This window comes from Lethenteron reissneri, chromosome 33 (assembly GCF_015708825.2).
Source record: "Lethenteron reissneri isolate LAM-NWPU_2019-01 chromosome 33, ASM1570882v1, whole genome shotgun sequence".
NCBI classification, from domain to species: Eukaryota; Metazoa; Chordata; class Hyperoartia; order Petromyzontiformes; family Petromyzontidae; genus Lethenteron; species Lethenteron reissneri.
In genome coordinates this window covers 651,704-671,631 of record NC_083811.1, presented here as the reverse complement: position 1 = coordinate 671,631, position 19,928 = coordinate 651,704, and the positions used below count along the sequence as shown (strand labels likewise).

General features: G+C 52.5%; 1 protein-coding gene across 2 annotated transcripts in view; it reads left to right on the top strand.

Moving 5' to 3' along the window:
- LOC133350153 (tumor protein p53-inducible protein 11-like) overlaps positions 1-19,928 on the top strand; it is a 67,415-nt gene extending 47,487 nt beyond the window's left edge. The window contains exons 4-8 of one of the 2 annotated variants that reach the window (XR_009756018.1): positions 6,387-6,435; positions 7,831-7,939; positions 9,879-9,980; positions 18,763-19,609; positions 19,720-19,928. Coding sequence is in view for 1 of the 2 variants with exons in the window: in XM_061564175.1 (XP_061420159.1) it covers positions 6,387-6,435; positions 7,831-7,939; positions 9,879-9,980; positions 18,763-18,893 (391 nt within the window). In the remaining variant the exon portion in view is untranslated. Of the gene's footprint in view, positions 1-6,386; positions 6,436-7,830; positions 7,940-9,878; positions 9,981-18,762 lie in introns of both variants that reach the window. The other variant, XM_061564175.1, reaches the window with a different exon arrangement.

Genomic DNA, 19,928 nt, shown 5'->3' with positions numbered 1-19,928 from the left:
ACCCCCGCAGCCGTGTTGTTCAGCTGGGTCTTGTGCCTTGAGAGATATACAACCCTCTTTTAAATCACCTCTCCCCCTGTCCACCTTCTGCTCTGGGAGTGTTTATTCTTGATTCCAGGTCCAAGGCCCCCTCACATCCAGACGCGCAGGGTTGTTTACATCAGCTCCCCCCCTGTGCACGTGTTCTAACTAGCTCGGAATTCCTGAACACACAATCAGTGATGATTCCTGGCTTTCTGTGGTTGTGATTTAGACAAAGGCGCCTCTGTTTCTTCCATTGCCTTTGAGTCGACACTGCCCTATTATTTGCCCATGTGCTGAGGTCATAGAATTCGTTTTGACTTCAGTAATATTAACATTCAGTATTGGATTAGCAAATGGGCAATGGTTCATTGATGTAGCTCGCAGCCTGGTCTCCAGTTTGAGCGAGCGCGAGGATCGATAATTTAGCCTACTCTGTTGTTGAATTTCGAATTTTGACGTTACTTTAAAACCATGCAGGATGATTGGGCTTTTGCCTTAACTATGTCTGGCTGACACTCCCACTGTCTCTGCCGCCTGCACGGGTGACATGTGCCCGTTCATCAGGCCTTATCTTCCCTTGAAGCAAGGTTGTAAATTCTGCCATCCTAGCCCTCCTCTGGTTCATTACTTAACAACACCTGGTGTTTTGCAGTTTGCTGGGCTTGGTGTGTTTCACTCATTACAAAAAAAACAAGTAAAAGGATAATATATAAAAATCATCAAATATTATTAATCTTAATTATGGAAGAAGGGTTAGGATACAACACTCCTCCTCTTGGCCTCCGCACAATCGCGCGAGCGTTCAGCGCAACCCTGGACCACCCCGCGTGCCCCCCCCCCAGCCAGCTCGGAACAATGACTCAACACCGCCTCCTCCTCGCTCGTGCGGCTGGGCACATCTCGCTCCGTCTCGCCATCTGCTAAGGACGTTGCAATTGTGCCCAGATTCACTCTGCATCGTTTGGCCGGCGAAACGCATCATTAGACCGGCGATAGACGGATAAGGGAGGCGGGGGGGGTGCTGGGCAGGCTGCCAAGGAGGTGGGGAGAGAGACAGGGGGCTGTGTGTGTGTGCGGTCTGCGTGCTCGTGATGGAGGCGATTGCGTCCAATGGTGATAATCCGTTGCGTGAAAAGAGAGAGAGTGTGGAGAAGCAGCGATTAGTCGATGAAGTCGAAGAACCCCCCCTAACATTTGAAGTCGACTCTATGCGGCGGTTGATTAGTTGTAGCCGCCCATCTCTTGCGGATCTTAGCTAAGCAGGTTTGAGCCTGGATAGCCCTTGGGTTGTGTGGGCACCACGCACAGCAGGGGGAACAGCAGAGGGTAAGGAAGCAACATCCATTGTTATACTGTACTTCTATGCACTGGCCGGTGCAGAAAAGTCAAACAACCCCCACGGCCGACTGGGCGTGGGGAGGCCTTCATCCAGTTATGGATGGGTAAGAAGGCCGTGCATTCATTATGCTCTGTGCTGTGTACCTCTCAGCCGTGTTCTCGCGATGTACCGCATGTTGTTCGGCGTCTTGTCCGACGTTTCGCTCCACGCGCTTGGGAGCTTCCACACATAAGCTCACGACAGCGGTGCTCGCGGGCTGCACTGGTCCGCGTCTGGCTCCATTATCCACCCCGTCTCGATGGCTGGCCATGGCCTGAAGGACTTTCCTCTCTATCTCTCGTCCCCATTCATCGTCTCGTGTGAAAGGAGACGAGAGCCTCTTGATGTCGTGCTGTTCTCCTCGCTACCCCCCCCCCCCCCCCGCGATATGGAATGCCCGCGGGATGTGATGGAGCCTTCTTACAATGCCTTACCCCGTGTGGCTAAGGGATTGGCAGCGGCGCATACGAACAAAACCTCAACACATTCACCATTGACGCTGCCTCTAAAAGGATGTAAGGTGACATTTCTGGCAATGGCCCTCAATCATAGCAGAGATGTATCTGAGTATAATAGAGACGCTACGAGCGTGGCATCCTGATTTCAGTTTCACACGTAGGCTTTCGTTCAGTTCAGTTCATGTATTAGGTAAAGCTCTGTGAGCCATGCGGCTCGTGACTTGGGTGCAACCGCAACAAACAAAAACATGGACAAGAAACATATTAAAGTGACTACACGCGCAACAGAAAAATCCAGGAAAAATCAGCAAAGTCTTCCAGAAAAAGCACCGGACATCAACGCTGTGTGCAAAACTCCCAGTGGGATGCAAGTCAAACAATAACAACCATAAGACAATTTAAAGTTATCAGGCTAACTCTGTACTTCAACAAACAAACATGGCTAAACCAAAAGTTTTGGAAATCACCAAAATAAAGCTATAAAAACAATGTAACAGTGATCATAGGAACTGTGATTCAAATGTAACAATAAACGATATACATAACATGACTTTGCAGCCATAGCTGGCAGCATGAGTCACTCCCTAACAACAGGAGTATCAGTTGGAGTATCGTGACCAATATCATCCATCTAACCCAAGAAACACCTCATGTCCTGATTTCAATTCCCGGCCACGGCTGCCATCAGCATCGAGTGATGTATCAACCGATCCTGAGCCCCTTTGGGATTCATTCAACCTTAAATAGGTACCTGGCGCACCGTGTATACATACATCATCAGCACTGGGGAGGCAAAGGTGGCCGGGCGTGGTCCTGGTCACACCTCACCTTGAGGTGCCACGCCGTTGTGAACGCGTGCTCTCCAGCCTGCATTGCCCGGCATGTTGAAGCGTGCAACCTTCCCACTTGTGAGCCGCTGGCCACCACCGCTGAGCCAGACGAACACAGATTGACGCTTCGTGTAAATAGTTAGGCTTCTGATGTAAGTCAATAATCCCGCGTGGCCTCTCTCTACTGTCAGAGAGCCGATCATTGCCGTCAGCGCACGACGATTGTATCCGCTGCGAGGCAGCGATAGCGACGCAGGTGGGGCGTTTTTGGGGGCCCCGTGTAACAAATAAAATCCATAAAACTATTGTCGCAGGCGGGAAGAGGAGGAGGGCATTTACACGACGCAATGTGGATTCCCATCGCCTTTCAATGCAACCGCAGCGGAGAGGCTGGCATCTCCGGGACAAGAGGGACGTGCGCGTGTGTGTGGTGGTAACTATTTAGTTCCCACGGTAGAGCAGGAGAGAGGAAGACCTGGAGGCTGGACTTGAACAGAGACACTACGACTCGTATGAACGAGTCCACATCCGTGCAGAGACACACGACGTGAAAGACAAATACATCCCACGTGGTCAGCTGACGAGTGACGCAACAGTCAGACATCGACATTAGCCCCCGTGTCAGAAGATATCCTCCACTTGGATACACTAATTTGAGCCTGTGGTGACGTCACCGCGCACACCTGCGTGATGACGTCACCGGCATCCCGCGGCGTCGAGCCCGTTTCGTGCGTTATGACGTCATCACGCCTCACCCTGCACAAATGCGTGAGCCGTGCAGGCTTCACGACACGCGGGACTGACACTCATTAAATGTCGATGTGAACGACGAGCGATCATGCTGCCTCCGTTGATTTCCGATCTATTAGGTTGTTTAATTTTCATCCTCCGACTCTCCACACCCAACGTAGATTCACCGTCTGGGAAGTGACCCACCCCCTCTCTCCCGCGACTCAGCAGCATTGAGGGGCGGGAGGGGGGTCCAAGGATACCCAAATCCCCTCTTCGTTGCCCTAAACGTTGCAAATCGGCGCGTCTTCAATAATCCCCCACGCACCTCTGGATCTGCTCGCTGCCAGGATCATCTTTGCCGCGCAAACCCCTCGCTCGACGTCCTCTTCCGTTCCTCTTCCGTTCCGAGCTGCCCTTAAAAGATAAACTCTGCTTAATAACGAGCGGCTCCCTCCCAATCTCCCTCTCAACCCCACCCCCTCACCCCCCCCCTCTCAACCCCTCGCTCAACCCCCCCTCTCAAACCCCCTCTCACCCCCCGTCTCAACCCCCCCCTCTCAACCCCCCCCTCTCACTCCCCCTCTCAACCCCCCCCTCTCAACCCCCCCCTCTCAACCCCCCTCCCTCTCACTCCCCCTCTCAACCCCCTCCTCTCATCCCCCCCTCTCAACCCCCCTCCCTCGAGGTCGCCCGTTCCACAAGTCCAGTGGGAGGGGTGATGGTGGTTGTGATGGTGGTGATGGTGGTGGTTGTGATGGCGGTGATGGAGGTGATGGTGGTGATGGTGGTTGTGATGGTGGAGGTGGTGGTGATGGTGATGATGGTGGTGGTGATGATGGTGGTTGTGATGGTGATGGAGATGATGGTGGTGGTGGTGATGATGGTGGTTGTGATGGTGGAGGTGATGGTGGTGGTGATGATGGTGGTTGTGATGGTGGTGGTAATAGTGGTGGTGAAGTGGTTGTGATGGTGTAAGTGATGGTGGTGATGGTGGTTGTGATGGTGGTGATGATGGTGGTTGTGATGGCGGTGATGGTGGTGATGATGGTGGTTGTGATGGTGGAGGTGATGGTGGTGATGGTGGTTGTGATGGTGGAGGTGGTGGTGGTGGTGATGATGGTGGTTGTGATGGTGGAGGTGATGGTGGTGGTGATGATGGTGGTTGTGATGGTGGTGGTAATAGTGGTGGTGAAGTGGTTGTGATGGTGTAAGTGATGGTGGTGATGGTGGTTGTGATGGTGGTGATGGTGGTGGTGGTGATGATGGTGGTTGTGATGGTGGAGGTGATGGTGATGGTGGTGATGGTGGTTGTGATGGTGGAGGTGGTGGTGATGGTGATGATGGTGGTGGTGATGATGGTGGTTGTGATGGTGATGGAGGTGATGGTGGTGGTGGTGATGATGGTGGTTGTGATGGCGGTGGTGATGGGGGTCGTGATGGTGATGATGGAGATTGTGATGGTGGTGATGGTGGTGGTGATGATGGTGGTTGTGATGGTGGAGGTGATGGTGGTGATGGTGGTTGTGATGGTGGAGGTGGTGGTGATGGTGATGATGGTGGTGGTGATGATGGTGGTTGTGATGGTGATGGAGGTGATGGTGGTGGTGGTGATGATGGTGGTTGTGATGGTGGAGGTGATGGTGGTGGTGATGATGGTGGTTGTGATGGTGGTGGTGGTGATGGTGGTGGTGATGATGGTGGTTATGATGGTGGTGATGGTGATGATTGTGGTGGTGGTGATGATGGTGGTGGTTGTGATGGTGGTTGTGATGGTGGTGATGGTGGTGGTTGTGATGCTGGTGATGGTGGTGGTGGTGATGGTGGTGATGGTGGTGGTGGTGATGGTGGTGGTGATGATGGTGGTTGTGATGGTGGAGGTGATGGTGGTGATGGTGGTTGTGATGGTGGAGGTGGTGGTGATGGTGATGATGGTGGTGGTGATGATGGTGGTTGTGATGGTGATGGAGGTGATGGTGGTGGTGGTGATGATGGTGGTTGTGATGGTGGAGGTGGTGGTGATGATGGTGGTTGTGATGGTGGTGATGGTGGTGGTGATGATGGTGGTTGTGATGGTGGAGGTGATGGTGGTGATGGTGGTTGTGATGGTGGAGGTGATGGTGGTGGTGATGATGGTGGTTGTGATGGTGGTGGTGGTGATGGTGGTGGTGGTGGTTGTGATGGTGGAGGTGATGGTGGTGATGGTGGTTGTGATGGTGGAGGTGATGGTGATGATGGTGGTTGTGATGGTGATGGAGGTGATGGTGGTGGTGGTGATGATGGTGGTTGTGATGGTGGAGGTGATGGTGGTGGTGATGATGGTGGTTGTGATGGTGGTGGTGGTGATGGTGGTGGTGATGATGGTGGTTATGATGGTGGTGATGGTGATGATTGTGGTGGTGGTGATGATGGTGGTGGTGGTGGTTGTGATGTTGGTTGTGATGGTGGTGATGGTGGTGGTTGTGATGCTGGTGATGGTGGTGGTGGTGATGGTGGTGGTTGTGATGGTGGTGATGATGGTGGTTGTGATGGTGGTGGTGGTGATGATGGTGGTTGTGATGGTGGTAGTGATGGTGATGGTGGTGGTGATGGTTGTGATGGTGGTGGTGGTGGAGATGGTGGTGGTTGTGATGGTGGTGGTGGTTGTAATGGTGGTGGTGGTGGTGATGGTGGTGGTAGTGATGGTGGTGATGGTGGTGGTGATGGTGATGGTTGTGATGGTGGTGATGGTGGTGGTGATGGTGATGGTTGTGATGGTGGTGGTGGTGGTGGTGGAGATGGTGGTGGTTGTGATGGTGGTGGTGGTTGTAATGGTGGTGGTAATGGTGGTGGTGATGGTGGTGGTGGTGGTGATGGTGGTGGTAGTGATGGTGGTGATGGTGGTGGTGATGGTGGTGGTTGTGATGGTGGTGGAGTCGATGACGACTCCCCTGTGTCCCCCTCCCGCTGTGCGCGTGTCTCTTGCAGAGCGTGGCAAGTGCTGTCCGCGCTGATGTTCACCTCGCTGGGCCTCGTGGTGAGTGCCGTTTGTGTGTGTGTGTTTGTGTGTATGGGTGCTTGTGTGTATGGGTGTTTGTGTGTATGTGTGTATGTGTGTGTATGGGTGTTTGTGTGTATGTGTGTATGTGTGTGTATGGGTGTTTGTGTGTATGGGTTTTTGTGTATGTGTGTGTATGGGTGTTTGTGTGTATGTGTGTATGGATGTTTGTGTGTGTGTGGGTGTTTGTGTGTTTGTGTGTGTGGGTGTTTGTGTGTTTGTGTGTGTGGGTGTTTGTGTGTTTGTGTGTGTGGGTGTTTGTGTGTATGGGTGTTTGTGTGTATGGGTGTTTGTGTGTATGTGTGTATGGGTGTTTGTGTGTATGGGTGTTTGTGTGTATGTGTGTATGGGTGTTTGTGTGTATGTGTGTGTGGGTGTTTGTGTGTGTGGGTGTTTGTGTGTGTGTGGGTGTATGGGTGTTTGTGTGTGTGGGTGTTTGTGTGTATGTGTGTATGGGTGTTTGTGTGTATGTGTGTGTGGGTGTTTGTGTGTGTGGGTGTGTGGGTGTTTGTGTGTGTGGGTGTTTGTGTGTGTGGGTGTTTGTGTGTATGTGTGTATGGGTGTTTGTGTGTATGGGTGTGTGGGTGTTTGTGGGTGTGTGGGTGTGTGGGTGTTTGTGTGTGTGGGTGTTTGTGTGTGTGTGTATGGGTGTTTGTGTGTGTGGGTGTTTGTGTGTGTGGGTGTTTGTGTGTGTGGGTGTTTGTGTGTGTGTGTGTGTGGGTGTTTGTGTGTGTGGGTGTTTGTGTGTGTGGGTGTTTGTGTGTATGGGTGTTTGTGTGTTTGTGTGTGTGGGTGTTTGTGTGTGTGGTTGTTTGTGTGTGTGGGTGTTTGTGTGTATGTGTGTATGGGTGTTTGTGTGTATGTGTGTATGGGTGTTTGTGTGTGTGTGTGGGTGTTTGTGTGTGTGGGTGTTTGTGTGTATGGGTGTGTGTGTGGGTGTTTGTGTGTTTGAAAGTTGGCAGTGGGGAGTACAGCTGGCGCGTCTGCCAGTCATCTCAGTCACTCAACCCATGGCACCTGGGTCTGTTTCATGACATCCTGCCCGCGGGCCTTCGAAACTTCACGTGGCACATGCGCCGTAGTGATGTCACCACCACTTAGTGGTGAACGGCGGCGGCTGTTGTGTGTGTGTACACGCGTGCCAACACGTGCAGTGTAGTGGTGAACACACTATGCTACGAAGCCGGCGACCCATTTGCAGCTCACGGCCAACACCGGTGACGAATATATAAATATATATGGTCCCGGAGCTATCTCCCCTAGATCGGCTCAGCCTCAAATGAGAACCTGGTGCGATGTGTAAACACAACTAACCCGAGCCCTCCTCCCCCCGTGCCCCCCCCCCGTGCCCCCCCCTGTCCCATGCGTCCCCAGTCCCTGGCGGCGCCCGAGGCGGCGTCCCAGGCGCTGTCGGGAGAGGAAGACGACGACGCGGGGGGCGGCAGCCGCATGGCCACGAGGCTCTACGGGGGCGCCCTGCTCAGTGGGTCACGCGCACTCCGCCCGGTTCAACGTGGACACACAGCGACGTGTACACAACAACATGTACACAACAACATGTACACACCAACACAACAACAACAACGTGTACACACAGCACACAAGCTGTACACACAACAACGTGTACACACAACAACGTGTACACACAGCGACGTGTACACACAACACAACAACAACGTGTACACACAGCGACGTGTACACACAACACAACAACAACGTGCACACACGGTGACGTGTACCCTCCACTGTGCACACGCGCACTGGTGTCCCACCTGCACCGTGCACATTGTCCCCGTGCGCACGACGTGCAAAGCCGCCCGCTTTCCTTCAAGATGCAGCGATGCACTTTTACGCTACTGGATTGAGAACTCATCCCTTTCGAACTGCTTCCTTGTGGTTCAGTTTGCTTTTCTTCCCACGCACTTCCGAATAGCATGATTGACTACGTACGGTGCGAAAGAAGTTCTACATACATACACGACGGCCCGAATTTAATGATGGATTTTCTTTTTTTCGTGCAATCGTTGATGAGCGCGCTGGCACCGTGAACTCGCCACACTGGAGCACCCCGGCAATCCGCGGGCGGCTAAACCCACGCGCATTCAAAGCCACGATCGCAGCGGTGCCGGCTTAGCAACTCTGACCTCTGCGCGACTCGGCCGCCTCATTATTGAGTGTGTTTTAATCCATCCCCATTGCTATTCAAGTCTTGGCTCGAGACTTCCCCTCCGCCGATAGCAAATGCCGCCGCCCCCGAGAGCAAGAGCTACCGTGTCGGCCACGACGCCGCGTTATTCTTACTCACCTGCTCATCCTTTCACCTTCATCAATACCTTGTGCCCCCCCCCCCATTAGCCCCCCACCTCCCTCCCCTCCTGTACAGCATCCTTGACATGCGTTTATACTGGTAGGAACCACCTGGTTCCACCAGCCCACACGGGATTATTGTGTCCGTCCGTCCGTCGTGCATCCAAACATGGGAGGGGTGGGGCTGGGTGGAGAGGTGAGGGTGGGGAGGGGCTGGGTGGGGAGGGTGGGGCTGGGTGGGGGGTGGTAGGGGTGGGGCTGGGTGGGGAGGGGCTGGTCACCCCGTGGTGCCCTTATAAAACTCAACGTTTAACCTACTCACGCCGGCTTGTGCCCGCCCTCACAGTCGGCCATATTTGCGGAATACAGCACGCCGCCTTTGACCCTGGCCATTGACCGAGCAACCCAACGTTCCTACCAGCTCCCTCCACAGGAATGTGTTAGCCGTACGTTTGACTGCATTCTATACATCGATCATACAACAAAGATCCCCGTATAGCCTTCTAGGCGTTATGGGCAAGTGCTGTGAGGCAGCGCTAATTAAGGCCGACATGGCACACCAAGGGGTTGTGTGGTCAGCGCCACGGCCGACCGTCTTTGTCTCCCTAGGGCTGATTTTTTACACACCACGCTGGGTGCACGTTTAAGGCTGAGTTGACCTTGAGGAAGTACACAAGCTGTCCTGAAATCACTCGCCATGGATGGTAGCCATGGTCCCCGCGTGAATAAGGCCCGTTCCCATTGACTGCTAATGCTCCATTAGTCTCGACCACCGACAAAGAGAGGCAGAGGAATTTGTGTTCAAAGCGATTCAGTTGAACCCAGGGCTCGATTCCTCTCTGCGTATTCCCGGGTCTCTGGTCGATTAGAGTAGGAGGTGACACGTGACTATAACAGTCGAGATATACTGTGTCGGATGGATGATTATTCTCCTACATTTTTAGGAGAATAATCATCTAGATTTGAAACTCATTTTTTAGAGAAGTGCTGTTTGTGCTTAGTTGTCCTTCCCCCACGCCACCTATGATCACGGTTGGCTTCATACGGTGGGGAAGAAGTTCAACATGCGGACATGATTTACCCCCCCCCCCCTCCGTCGCTGTCTCCGCCTGCAGGCCTCTCTCTGACGTTCTGGAACTCCCTGTACACGTCAGACAAGGCCGTGATCCGCTGGAGCCTGCTCACCGAAGTCTGCTTCTACGCCATCCAGCTCGTGGGTACGTGGACCCCCCCCACGCCGCAGAACGCCCCAGGCCCAGTCGGCTCCTCGCCCGAGACGAGTCCGGGGAACGCCGCTCCTCGGCTGGCTAGGAGTAGGGGCTCGCCGCCCAAGGCACTGCCACTAGAGCAGCAGGTACGCCTGCCCGTCATCATCCGATACGATTGTGCCCTGTACGTCCATAATCCTATTGTACGGCAAAATCACGAGGGCAATACGAGGGGAGATGAATATGGTTGCGTGCGGAAATTATTCTGGGAAGGAGCGTTTTGTGTTAAATTAAACAACCAGGCCTCGCAAAGACAAAGATCCCCCGTGTAGCCTTAACAGACTGTTAGGGCAAGTGCTGTTAGCGAGCACTTATGAAGGCCGGCACGGCACACGTGGAGGCGGGTGGTCAACACCACGGCCGACCATCTTTGTCTCCCCAATGCTGATGTATAGACACCGCACCAGTTACTCGTGAAAGGCTGAGTCGACCTAGAGGATGCTTCGTTACTGGTGTTCATAAGTGCGAATCGAACTCGGGTCACCGGGTTTGTAGCGCAGGGCATTAACCACTACGCGATCGCTGCCCAATCACGCACCCACCCACTCGCATGCACACACTAATGTGCTAAGCACTGCACCCCGCACAGACGAAAAGCCACACACATGATTTCCACACGTCGTTTAATTAAATGCGCTGGACCTGGAATGTAAAGTGTGGCTGCGAGCGATGTAGGGAGAGAGAAGAGGGGGGGGGGAGAGCTATGGTCGCATTGTGTATGCCAGGGCACGCACGCACCGCATTACTTAACAGACGTCTCCGCATGAATCACCAATCGCTGTAGCCGGTGCCACACACGGCGCCCTCCGCCTGCGAGGCAAGCGGCGGCTTCCCCCGAGCGCAGAGCCGCGACAGCGCCATGGCCGTCCGCCCCGGTTAATACAGCGGCAGGATTGACCACAGCTGGTTAATACAGCGGCAGGATTGACCACAGCTGGTTAATACAGCGGCAGGATTGATCACAGCTGGTTAATACAGCGGCAGGATTGACCACAGCTGGTTAATACAGCGGCAGGATTGACCACAGCTGGTTAATACAGCGGCAGGATTGATCACAGCTGGTTAATACAGCGGCAGGATTGATCACAGCTGGTTAATACAGCGGGAGGATTGATCACAGCTGGTTAATACAGCGGCAGGATTGACCACAGCTGGTTAATACAGCGGCAGGATTGATCACAGCTGGTTAATACAGCGGGAGGATTGATCACAGCTGGTTAATACAGCGGGAGGATTGATCACAGCTGGTTAATACAGCGGGATGATTGATCACAGCTGGTTAATACAGCGGCATGATTGATCACAGCTGGTTAATACAGCGGCAGGATTGATCACAGCTGGTTAATACAGCGGCAGGATTGATCACAGCTGGTTAATACAGCGGCAGGATTGATCACAGCTGGTTAATACAGCGGCAGGATTGATCACAGCTGGTTAATACAGCGGCAGGATTGATCACAGCTGGTTAATACAGCGGCAGGATTGACCACAGCTGGTTAATACAGCGGCAGGATTGACCACAGCTGGTTAATACAGCGGGAGGATTGATCACAGCTGGTTAATACAGCGGCAGGATTGATCACAGCTGGTTAATACAGCGGGAGGATTGATCACAGCTGGTTAATACAGCGGCAGGATTGATCACAGCTGGTTAATACAGCGGCAGGATTGATCACAGCTGGTTAATGCAGCGGGAGGATTGATCACAGCTGGTTAATACAGCGGCAGGATTGACCACAGCTGGTTAATACAGCGGCAGGATTGACCACAGCTGGTTAATACAGCGGGAGGATTGATCACAGCTGGTTAATACAGCGGGAGGATTGATCACAGCTGGTTAATACAGCGGCATGATTGATCACAGCTGGTTAATACAGCGGCAGGATTGATCACAGCTGGTTAATACAGCGGCAGGATTGATCACAGCTGGTTAATACAGCGGCAGGATTGATCACAGCTGGTTAATACAGCGGCAGGATTGATCACAGCTGGTTAATACAGCGGCAGGATTGACCACAGCTGGTTAATACAGCGGCAGGATTGATCACAGCTGGTTAATACAGCGGCAGGATTGACCACAGCTGGTTAATACAGCGGCAGGATTGACCACAGCTGGTTAATACAGCGGGAGGATTGATCACAGCTGGTTAATACAGCGGCAGGATTGATCACAGCTGGTTAATACAGCGGGAGGATTGATCACAGCTGGTTAATACAGCGGCAGGATTGATCACAGCTGGTTAATACAGCGGCAGGATTGATCACAGCTGGTTAATGCAGCGGGAGGATTGATCACAGCTGGTTAATACAGCGGCAGGATTGACCACAGCTGTTTAATACAGCGGCAGGATTGACCACAGCTGGTTAATACAGCGGGAGAATTGATCACAGCTGGTTAATACAGCGGGAGGATTGATCACAGCTGGTTAATACAGCGGGAGGATTGATCACAGCTGGTTAATACAGTGGCAGGATTGATCACAGCTGGTTAATACAGCGGGAGGATTGATCACAGCTGGTTAATACAGCGGCAGGATTGATCACAGCTGGTTAATACAGCGGGAGGATTGGCCACAGTTGGTTAATACAGCGGCAGGATTGACCACAGCTGGTTAATACAGCGGCAGGATTGACCACAGCTGGTTAATACAGTGGCAGGATTGATCACAGCTGGTTAATACAGCGGCAGGATTGATCACAGCTGGCTAATACAGCGGGAGGATTGATCACAGCTGGTTAATACAGCGGCAGGATTGACCACAGCTGGTTAATACAGCGGCAGGATTGACCACAGCTGGTTAATACAGCGGGAGGATTGATCACAGCTGGTTAATACAGCGGGAGGATTGATCACAGCTGGTTAATACAGCGGCATGATTGATCACAGCTGGTTAATACAGCGGCAGGATTGATCACAGCTGGTTAATACAGCGGCAGGATTGATCACAGCTGGTTAATACAGCGGCAGGATTGATCACAGCTGGTTAATACAGCGGCAGGATTGACCACAGCTGGTTAATACAGCGGCAGGATTGATCACAGCTGGTTAATACAGCGGCAGGATTGACCACAGCTGGTTAATACAGCGGCAGGATTGACCACAGCTGGTTAATACAGCGGGAGGATTGATCACAGCTGGTTAATACAGCGGCAGGATTGATCACAGCTGGTTAATACAGCGGGAGGATTGATCACAGCTGGTTAATACAGCGGCAGGATTGATCACAGCTGGTTAATACAGCGGCAGGATTGATCACAGCTGGTTAATGCAGCGGGAGGATTGATCACAGCTGGTTAATACAGCGGCAGGATTGACCACAGCTGTTTAATACAGCGGGAGGATTGATCACAGCTGGTTAATACAGCGGGAGGATTGATCACAGCTGGTTAATACAGCGGGAGGATTGATCACAGCTGGTTAATACAGCGGCAGGATTGATCACAGCTGGTTAATACAGCGGGAGGATTGATCACAGCTGGTTAATACAGCGGCAGGATTGATCACAGCTGGTTAATACAGCGGCATGATTGATCACAGCTGGTTAATACAGCGGCAGGATTGATCACAGCTGGTTAATACAGCGGCAGGATTGATCACAGCTGGTTAATGCAGCGGGAGGATTGATCACAGCTGGTTAATACAGCGGCAGGATTGACCACAGCTGGTTAATACAGCGGCAGGATTGACCACAGCTGGTTAATACAGCGGGAGGATTGATCACAGCTGGTTAATACAGCGGCAGGATTGACCACAGCTGGTTAATACAGCGGCAGGATTGACCACAGCTGGTTAATACAGCGGCAGGATTGATCACAGCTGGTTAATACAGCGGCAGGATTGATCACAGCTGGTTAATACAGCGGCAGGATTGATCACAGCTGGTTAATACAGCGGCAGGATTGATCACAGCTGGTTAATACAGCGGCAGGATTGACCACAGCTGGTTAATACAGCGGCAGGATTGATCACAGCTGGTTAATACAGCGGCAGGATTGACCACAGCTGGTTAATACAGCGGCAGGATTGACCACAGCTGGTTAATACAGCGGGAGGATTGATCACAGCTGGTTAATACAGCGGCAGGATTGATCACAGCTGGTTAATACAGCGGGAGGATTGATCACAGCTGGTTAATACAGCGGCAGGATTGATCACAGCTGGTTAATACAGCGGCAGGATTGATCACAGCTGGTTAATGCAGCGGGAGGATTGATCACAGCTGGTTAATACAGCGGCAGGATTGACCACAGCTGTTTAATACAGCGGGAGGATTGATCACAGCTGGTTAATACAGCGGGAGGATTGATCACAGCTGGTTAATACAGCGGGAGGATTGATCACAGCTGGTTAATACAGCGGCAGGATTGATCACAGCTGGTTAATACAGCGGGAGGATTGATCACAGCTGGTTAATACAGCGGCAGGATTGATCACAGCTGGTTAATACAGCGGCATGATTGATCACAGCTGGTTAATACAGCGGCAGGATTGATCACAGCTGGTTAATACAGCGGCAGGATTGATCACAGCTGGTTAATGCAGCGGGAGGATTGATCACAGCTGGTTAATACAGCGGCAGGATTGACCACAGCTGGTTAATACAGCGGCAGGATTGACCACAGCTGGTTAATACAGCGGGAGGATTGATCACAGCTGGTTAATACAGCGGCAGGATTGACCACAGCTGGTTAATACAGCGGCAGGATTGACCACAGCTGGTTAATACAGCGGCAGGATTGATCACAGCTGGTTAATACAGCGGCAGGATTGATCACAGCTGGTTAATACAGCGGCAGGATTGATCACAGCTGGTTAATACAGCGGCAGGATTGATCACAGCTGGTTAATACAGCGGCAGGATTGACCACAGCTGGTTAATACAGCGGCAGGATTGATCACAGCTGGTTAATACAGCGGCAGGATTGACCACAGCTGGTTAATACAGCGGCAGGATTGACCACAGCTGGTTAATACAGCGGGAGGATTGATCACAGCTGGTTAATACAGCGGCAGGATTGATCACAGCTGGTTAATACAGCGGGAGGATTGATCACAGCTGGTTAATACAGCGGCAGGATTGATCACAGCTGGTTAATACAGCGGCAGGATTGATCACAGCTGGTTAATGCAGCGGGAGGATTGATCACAGCTGGTTAATACAGCGGCAGGATTGACCACAGCTGTTTAATACAGCGGCAGGATTGACCACAGCTGGTTAATACAGCGGGAGAATTGATCACAGCTGGTTAATACAGCGGGAGGATTGATCACAGCTGGTTAATACAGCGGGAGGATTGATCACAGCTGGTTAATACAGTGGCAGGATTGATCACAGCTGGTTAATACAGCGGGAGGATTGATCACAGCTGGTTAATACAGCGGCAGGATTGATCACAGCTGGTTAATACAGCGGGAGGATTGGCCACAGTTGGTTAATACAGCGGCAGGATTGACCACAGCTGGTTAATACAGCGGCAGGATTGACCACAGCTGGTTAATACAGTGGCAGGATTGATCACAGCTGGTTAATACAGCGGCAGGATTGATCACAGCTGGCTAATACAGCGGGAGGATTGATCACAGCTGGTTAATACAGCGGCAGGATTGACCACAGCTGGTTAATACAGCGGCAGGATTGACCACAGCTGGTTAATACAGCGGGAGGATTGATCACAGCTGGTTAATACAGCGGGAGGATTGATCACAGCTGGTTAATACAGCGGCATGATTGATCACAGCTGGTTAATACAGCGGCAGGATTGATCACAGCTGGTTAATACAGCGGCAGGATTGATCACAGCTGGTTAATACAGCGGCAGGATTGATCACAGCTGGTTAATACAGCGGCAGGATTGATCACAGCTGGTTAATACAGCGGCAGGATGACCACAGCTGGTTAATACAGCGGCAGGATTGATCACAGCTGGTTAATACAGCGGCAGGATTGACCACAGCTGGTTAATACAGCGGCAGGATTGACCACAGCTGGTTAATACAGCGGGAGGATTGATCACAGCTGGTTAATACAGCGGCAGGATTGATCACAGCTGGTTAATACAGCGGGAGGATTGATCACAGCTGGTTAATACAGCGGCAGGATTGATCACAGCTGGTTAATACAGCGGCAGGATTGATCACAGCTGGTTAATGCAGCGGGAGGATTGATCACAGCTGGTTAATACAGCGGCAGGATTGACCACAGCTGTTTAATACAGCGGGAGGATTGATCACAGCTGGTTAATACAGCGGGAGGATTGATCACAGCTGGTTAATACAGCGGGAGGATTGATCACAGCTGGTTAATACAGCGGCAGGATTGATCACAGCTGGTTAATACAGCGGGAGGATTGATCACAGCTGGTTAATACAGCGGCAGGATTGATCACAGCTGGTTAATACAGCGGCATGATTGATCACAGCTGGTTAATACAGCGGCAGGATTGATCACAGCTGGTTAATACAGCGGCAGGATTGATCACAGCTGGTTAATACAGCGGCAGGATTGATCACAGCTGGTTAATACAGCGGGAGGATTGATCACAGCTGGTTAATACAGCGGGAGGATGAACCACTCCGGGTTAATAGCGGTGGCCAACTCGAGTTCGGGTTTTCGGAGTTACCAAGGTTCGGAAAATATTCGTTTATAATCCGCGTGCTGGACCCCCACGAGGGGCCTGTCCCCCCTCTCGCAGAAATTCGACGAATTATCCTGCCAAGGGATAATATCTATTAAACAAGAAAAGTCAAACAGCAATCATGGGCCGAGCATCTCATTGCAGGCCTCTTCCAAGGAAGGGTTTTGAGACGCGGCGAGGATTCTCTGGGTAAATGAAGGCCGAAACCGGGTTCATAAATAATCTAAGTAGGACTGCATCCAAACGCACTGTATACATAATGAGGGTCGCGTCCAACTGTGGGAGCCAGGGGGGAGGGGGGCTGGAGAGGCAGCCGAAGGCGATTCATTAGGAGCGCAGAGATTTGTGTTTATATTTTACGTCCGTCAGTCTATGTGTCCGTCTGTCTATATGTCTGTCTGTCTATATGTGTGTCTGTCTATAGACTCCCAAGACCTCCTTAGCCAATCGCTCTGAGAGTTATCACACAAGCTGATCAATACCAATGCCCGCAACGCGAAATTCGAGGACGAGATTGGCCATCGAGAATCCATAACTCGAAAAAGTTGCCTTTATTTTCACAACCAAAGTGGTAAATGACCTGTGCGCTGCTCTCCCCCCCCCACCCCACTGCGGGGAGGGTGCGGTGGAGGAGGATGCCCGCGGGCTGCAGAGTCGCCGGGCTGGCCGCGTGGAGGCTGCGGGCCAGCGAATCAACCCCCACCCAACACATCTCTGCACATGATGAGACACACATCATTAGAGGCGTGCGAGCAACCTAGAAGCAAATTACGAGTCGCGTCCCTGCACTGCTGTGTGGTGCTGTTTGTCACTGGCCCCTCGAGATGTTGGGCCCATCAACCGTGATTAGGGGATAACACACGCAAAGCCTCACTATTCAAATTCGAAACTCTCACATGCAATAGTACTCCACTGGGATGACTGTAACACACAAACACAGCAGCAGCAGCAATAGTCGCCGCCTACTGGCAGCAGACGAATGCCCCAAGCTCACGCTGGCAAACGAGACTCCCATCCTCGCCTCTTGAGTTCTCAGCCCGGTTACCCTCCACGAACTCTGAGGCAGCACGACGCGCGATTGTGTTCGTAAACTCCGCCCTCCCGTGATGCACCGCGCGTCACGTCACGTGCCGCACGTGCAAGGCACAAGGCCTTTGTTCGGATCAACGAGAGATGTGAAACTGCGTTGCCCATGTGATTGTAGGCAGGAGTAGGACAATAAGATACACGCTGTTACCGGTGTCATCCTTGTTAGGAAATATCAGTACAACAAAGCCATCACTGCGTGCTGGGAGGACCGAGATAATATGGTAATACTATCTCCAGGAGTGGCAGCCAAGGAATGTAACGCATCCGAGAGGACGTCCATCCTGGAGATTGAGCAATTAACTCAGTCCGTGTGCGGGAGGCGCTGGGTGGGTTATTGATCACAGAATCCTGAGAGGTGGTGGCAGTGGATTTGGGGAGAATTCCAGCGGGGCATTGATCATGGCTCATGATATTATAATCACAGAGCAGTCTAGAGAGCGCCATCGCACTCCCATCACACCCACTCGCCTCTCATCCGTCTCACGTCGCCACCAGACATATATTTGAAGCAAAAGGTAAAACACCGTTTTGTTTGAATGAGCTGATGCTTGAATGATTGGCCGACGGCTTCATTGTTGTCAGAGTTTCCAATGTAGAGCGCCTGCTGTGCTCTGCGTCAGGAGCCAGAAGAGTTGCATTGGCCGAGTCGCTGGCGCGGTGTCACGGTTCGCACAGCGGACTCGCAACGCAGAGGGTCGTCGGTTCGATTCCCTCTCCCCCCAGGGCAGCTGTACCTGTGGTGAAAGTTTATTTTCACCGCTCCCTTCCCCCAAAGTCTATCGGTAGGTTGCGTGTGGCGATGGGGTAAGTTGTGGGTACGCCCACCTCTTCCAAGACGTCTTGTCAATGTAGGAAGAGTAGGCCAAATACCTTCTCGGGCTCCCTCTAGTGGAGGCCGTTCCGCTGGCAGAGCTTCGCATTTTGATTACAAAGTTATTTACCCCCCCCCCACCACTTTCCATCCCCCACCCTGACCCCTCCCCCTTGCCCCCCCCCCCGCCCGCAGTGACGAGCATGACGCTGTGGGAACGAGGCTCGTGCCCGGCGAGTGCGCTCCTCTGCTCGGCGCTGCGGGGAGCATTCCTCCTCGTCTCCCTGGTGTACTACTTCAAGATCGGGCGGAGGTGGCGGAAGTAGTCGGAGGGAGGCAAAGCTACCACCCCCTCCACGAAGCCCCCCACCCTCTCCAAAGCCCCCTACCCTCTGGCCCCCCACACTTCCAGTTCACTTGGTCTTGCCTTCTGTGGAGAGCAGTGTGCGCGTGCGGTCGTCTGTGTACGAATTCCCTGAGCTACTCGAGCGATGGGTGGCATGGGAAGTGTGTGATGCGTGTGGGTGTGATGTCTGAACGAGGGATGGAAACATACACATGCAGAGACGCATGCACGTTTACACACGCTCACGCTCACACGCAACGCACATACGGTACACTCACAAACATACGTACATTCAGAAACACATATCCACACCTCCACTCAAATATAAGACAAAGGCTTGACTAAGCTGTTGGGGTGTGCGTGGGCAGGTGTGCGTGGGGTGCGTAATCAGGTATGTATGGCAAGTGTTTGTGGGTAGATGTTTGTGGGTAGGTGTGCGTGGACAGGTGTGCGTGGGGTCCGTGTGCGTGGACAGGTGTGCATGGCAAGTGTTTGTGGGTAGGTGTTTGTGGGTAGATGTTTGTGGGTAGGTGTGCGTGGGCAGGTGTGCATGGCAAGTGTTTGTGGGTAGGTGTTTGTGGGCAGGTGTTTGTGGGTAGGTGTTTGTGGGTAGGTGTGCATGGGTAGGTGTGCATGGCAAGTGTTTGTGGGTAGGTGTTTGTGGGCAGGTGTTTGTGGGCAGGTGTGCGTGGGTAGGTGTGTGTGGGTAGGTGTGCATGGCAAGTGTTTGTGGGTAGGTGTTTGTGGGCAGGTGTTTGTGGGTAGGTGTTTGTGGGTAGGTGTGCGTGGGCAGGTGTGCGTGACAGGTGTGCGTGGGTAGGTGTGCGTGGGTAGGTGTGCGTGGGCAGGTGTGCGGCTCTGCATGCGGACCGTGAGTCGCTGGTTTCCTCGTGCTCATTTTTAAACTCCTAGGTGTTCCGTTTTTCTCGTCTCGTGTTATTATATTGTTCATGATGATTGTTATTATTGTTACTATACTGTTATTACTGGATCGACGATTAAACAAAGGAAACGA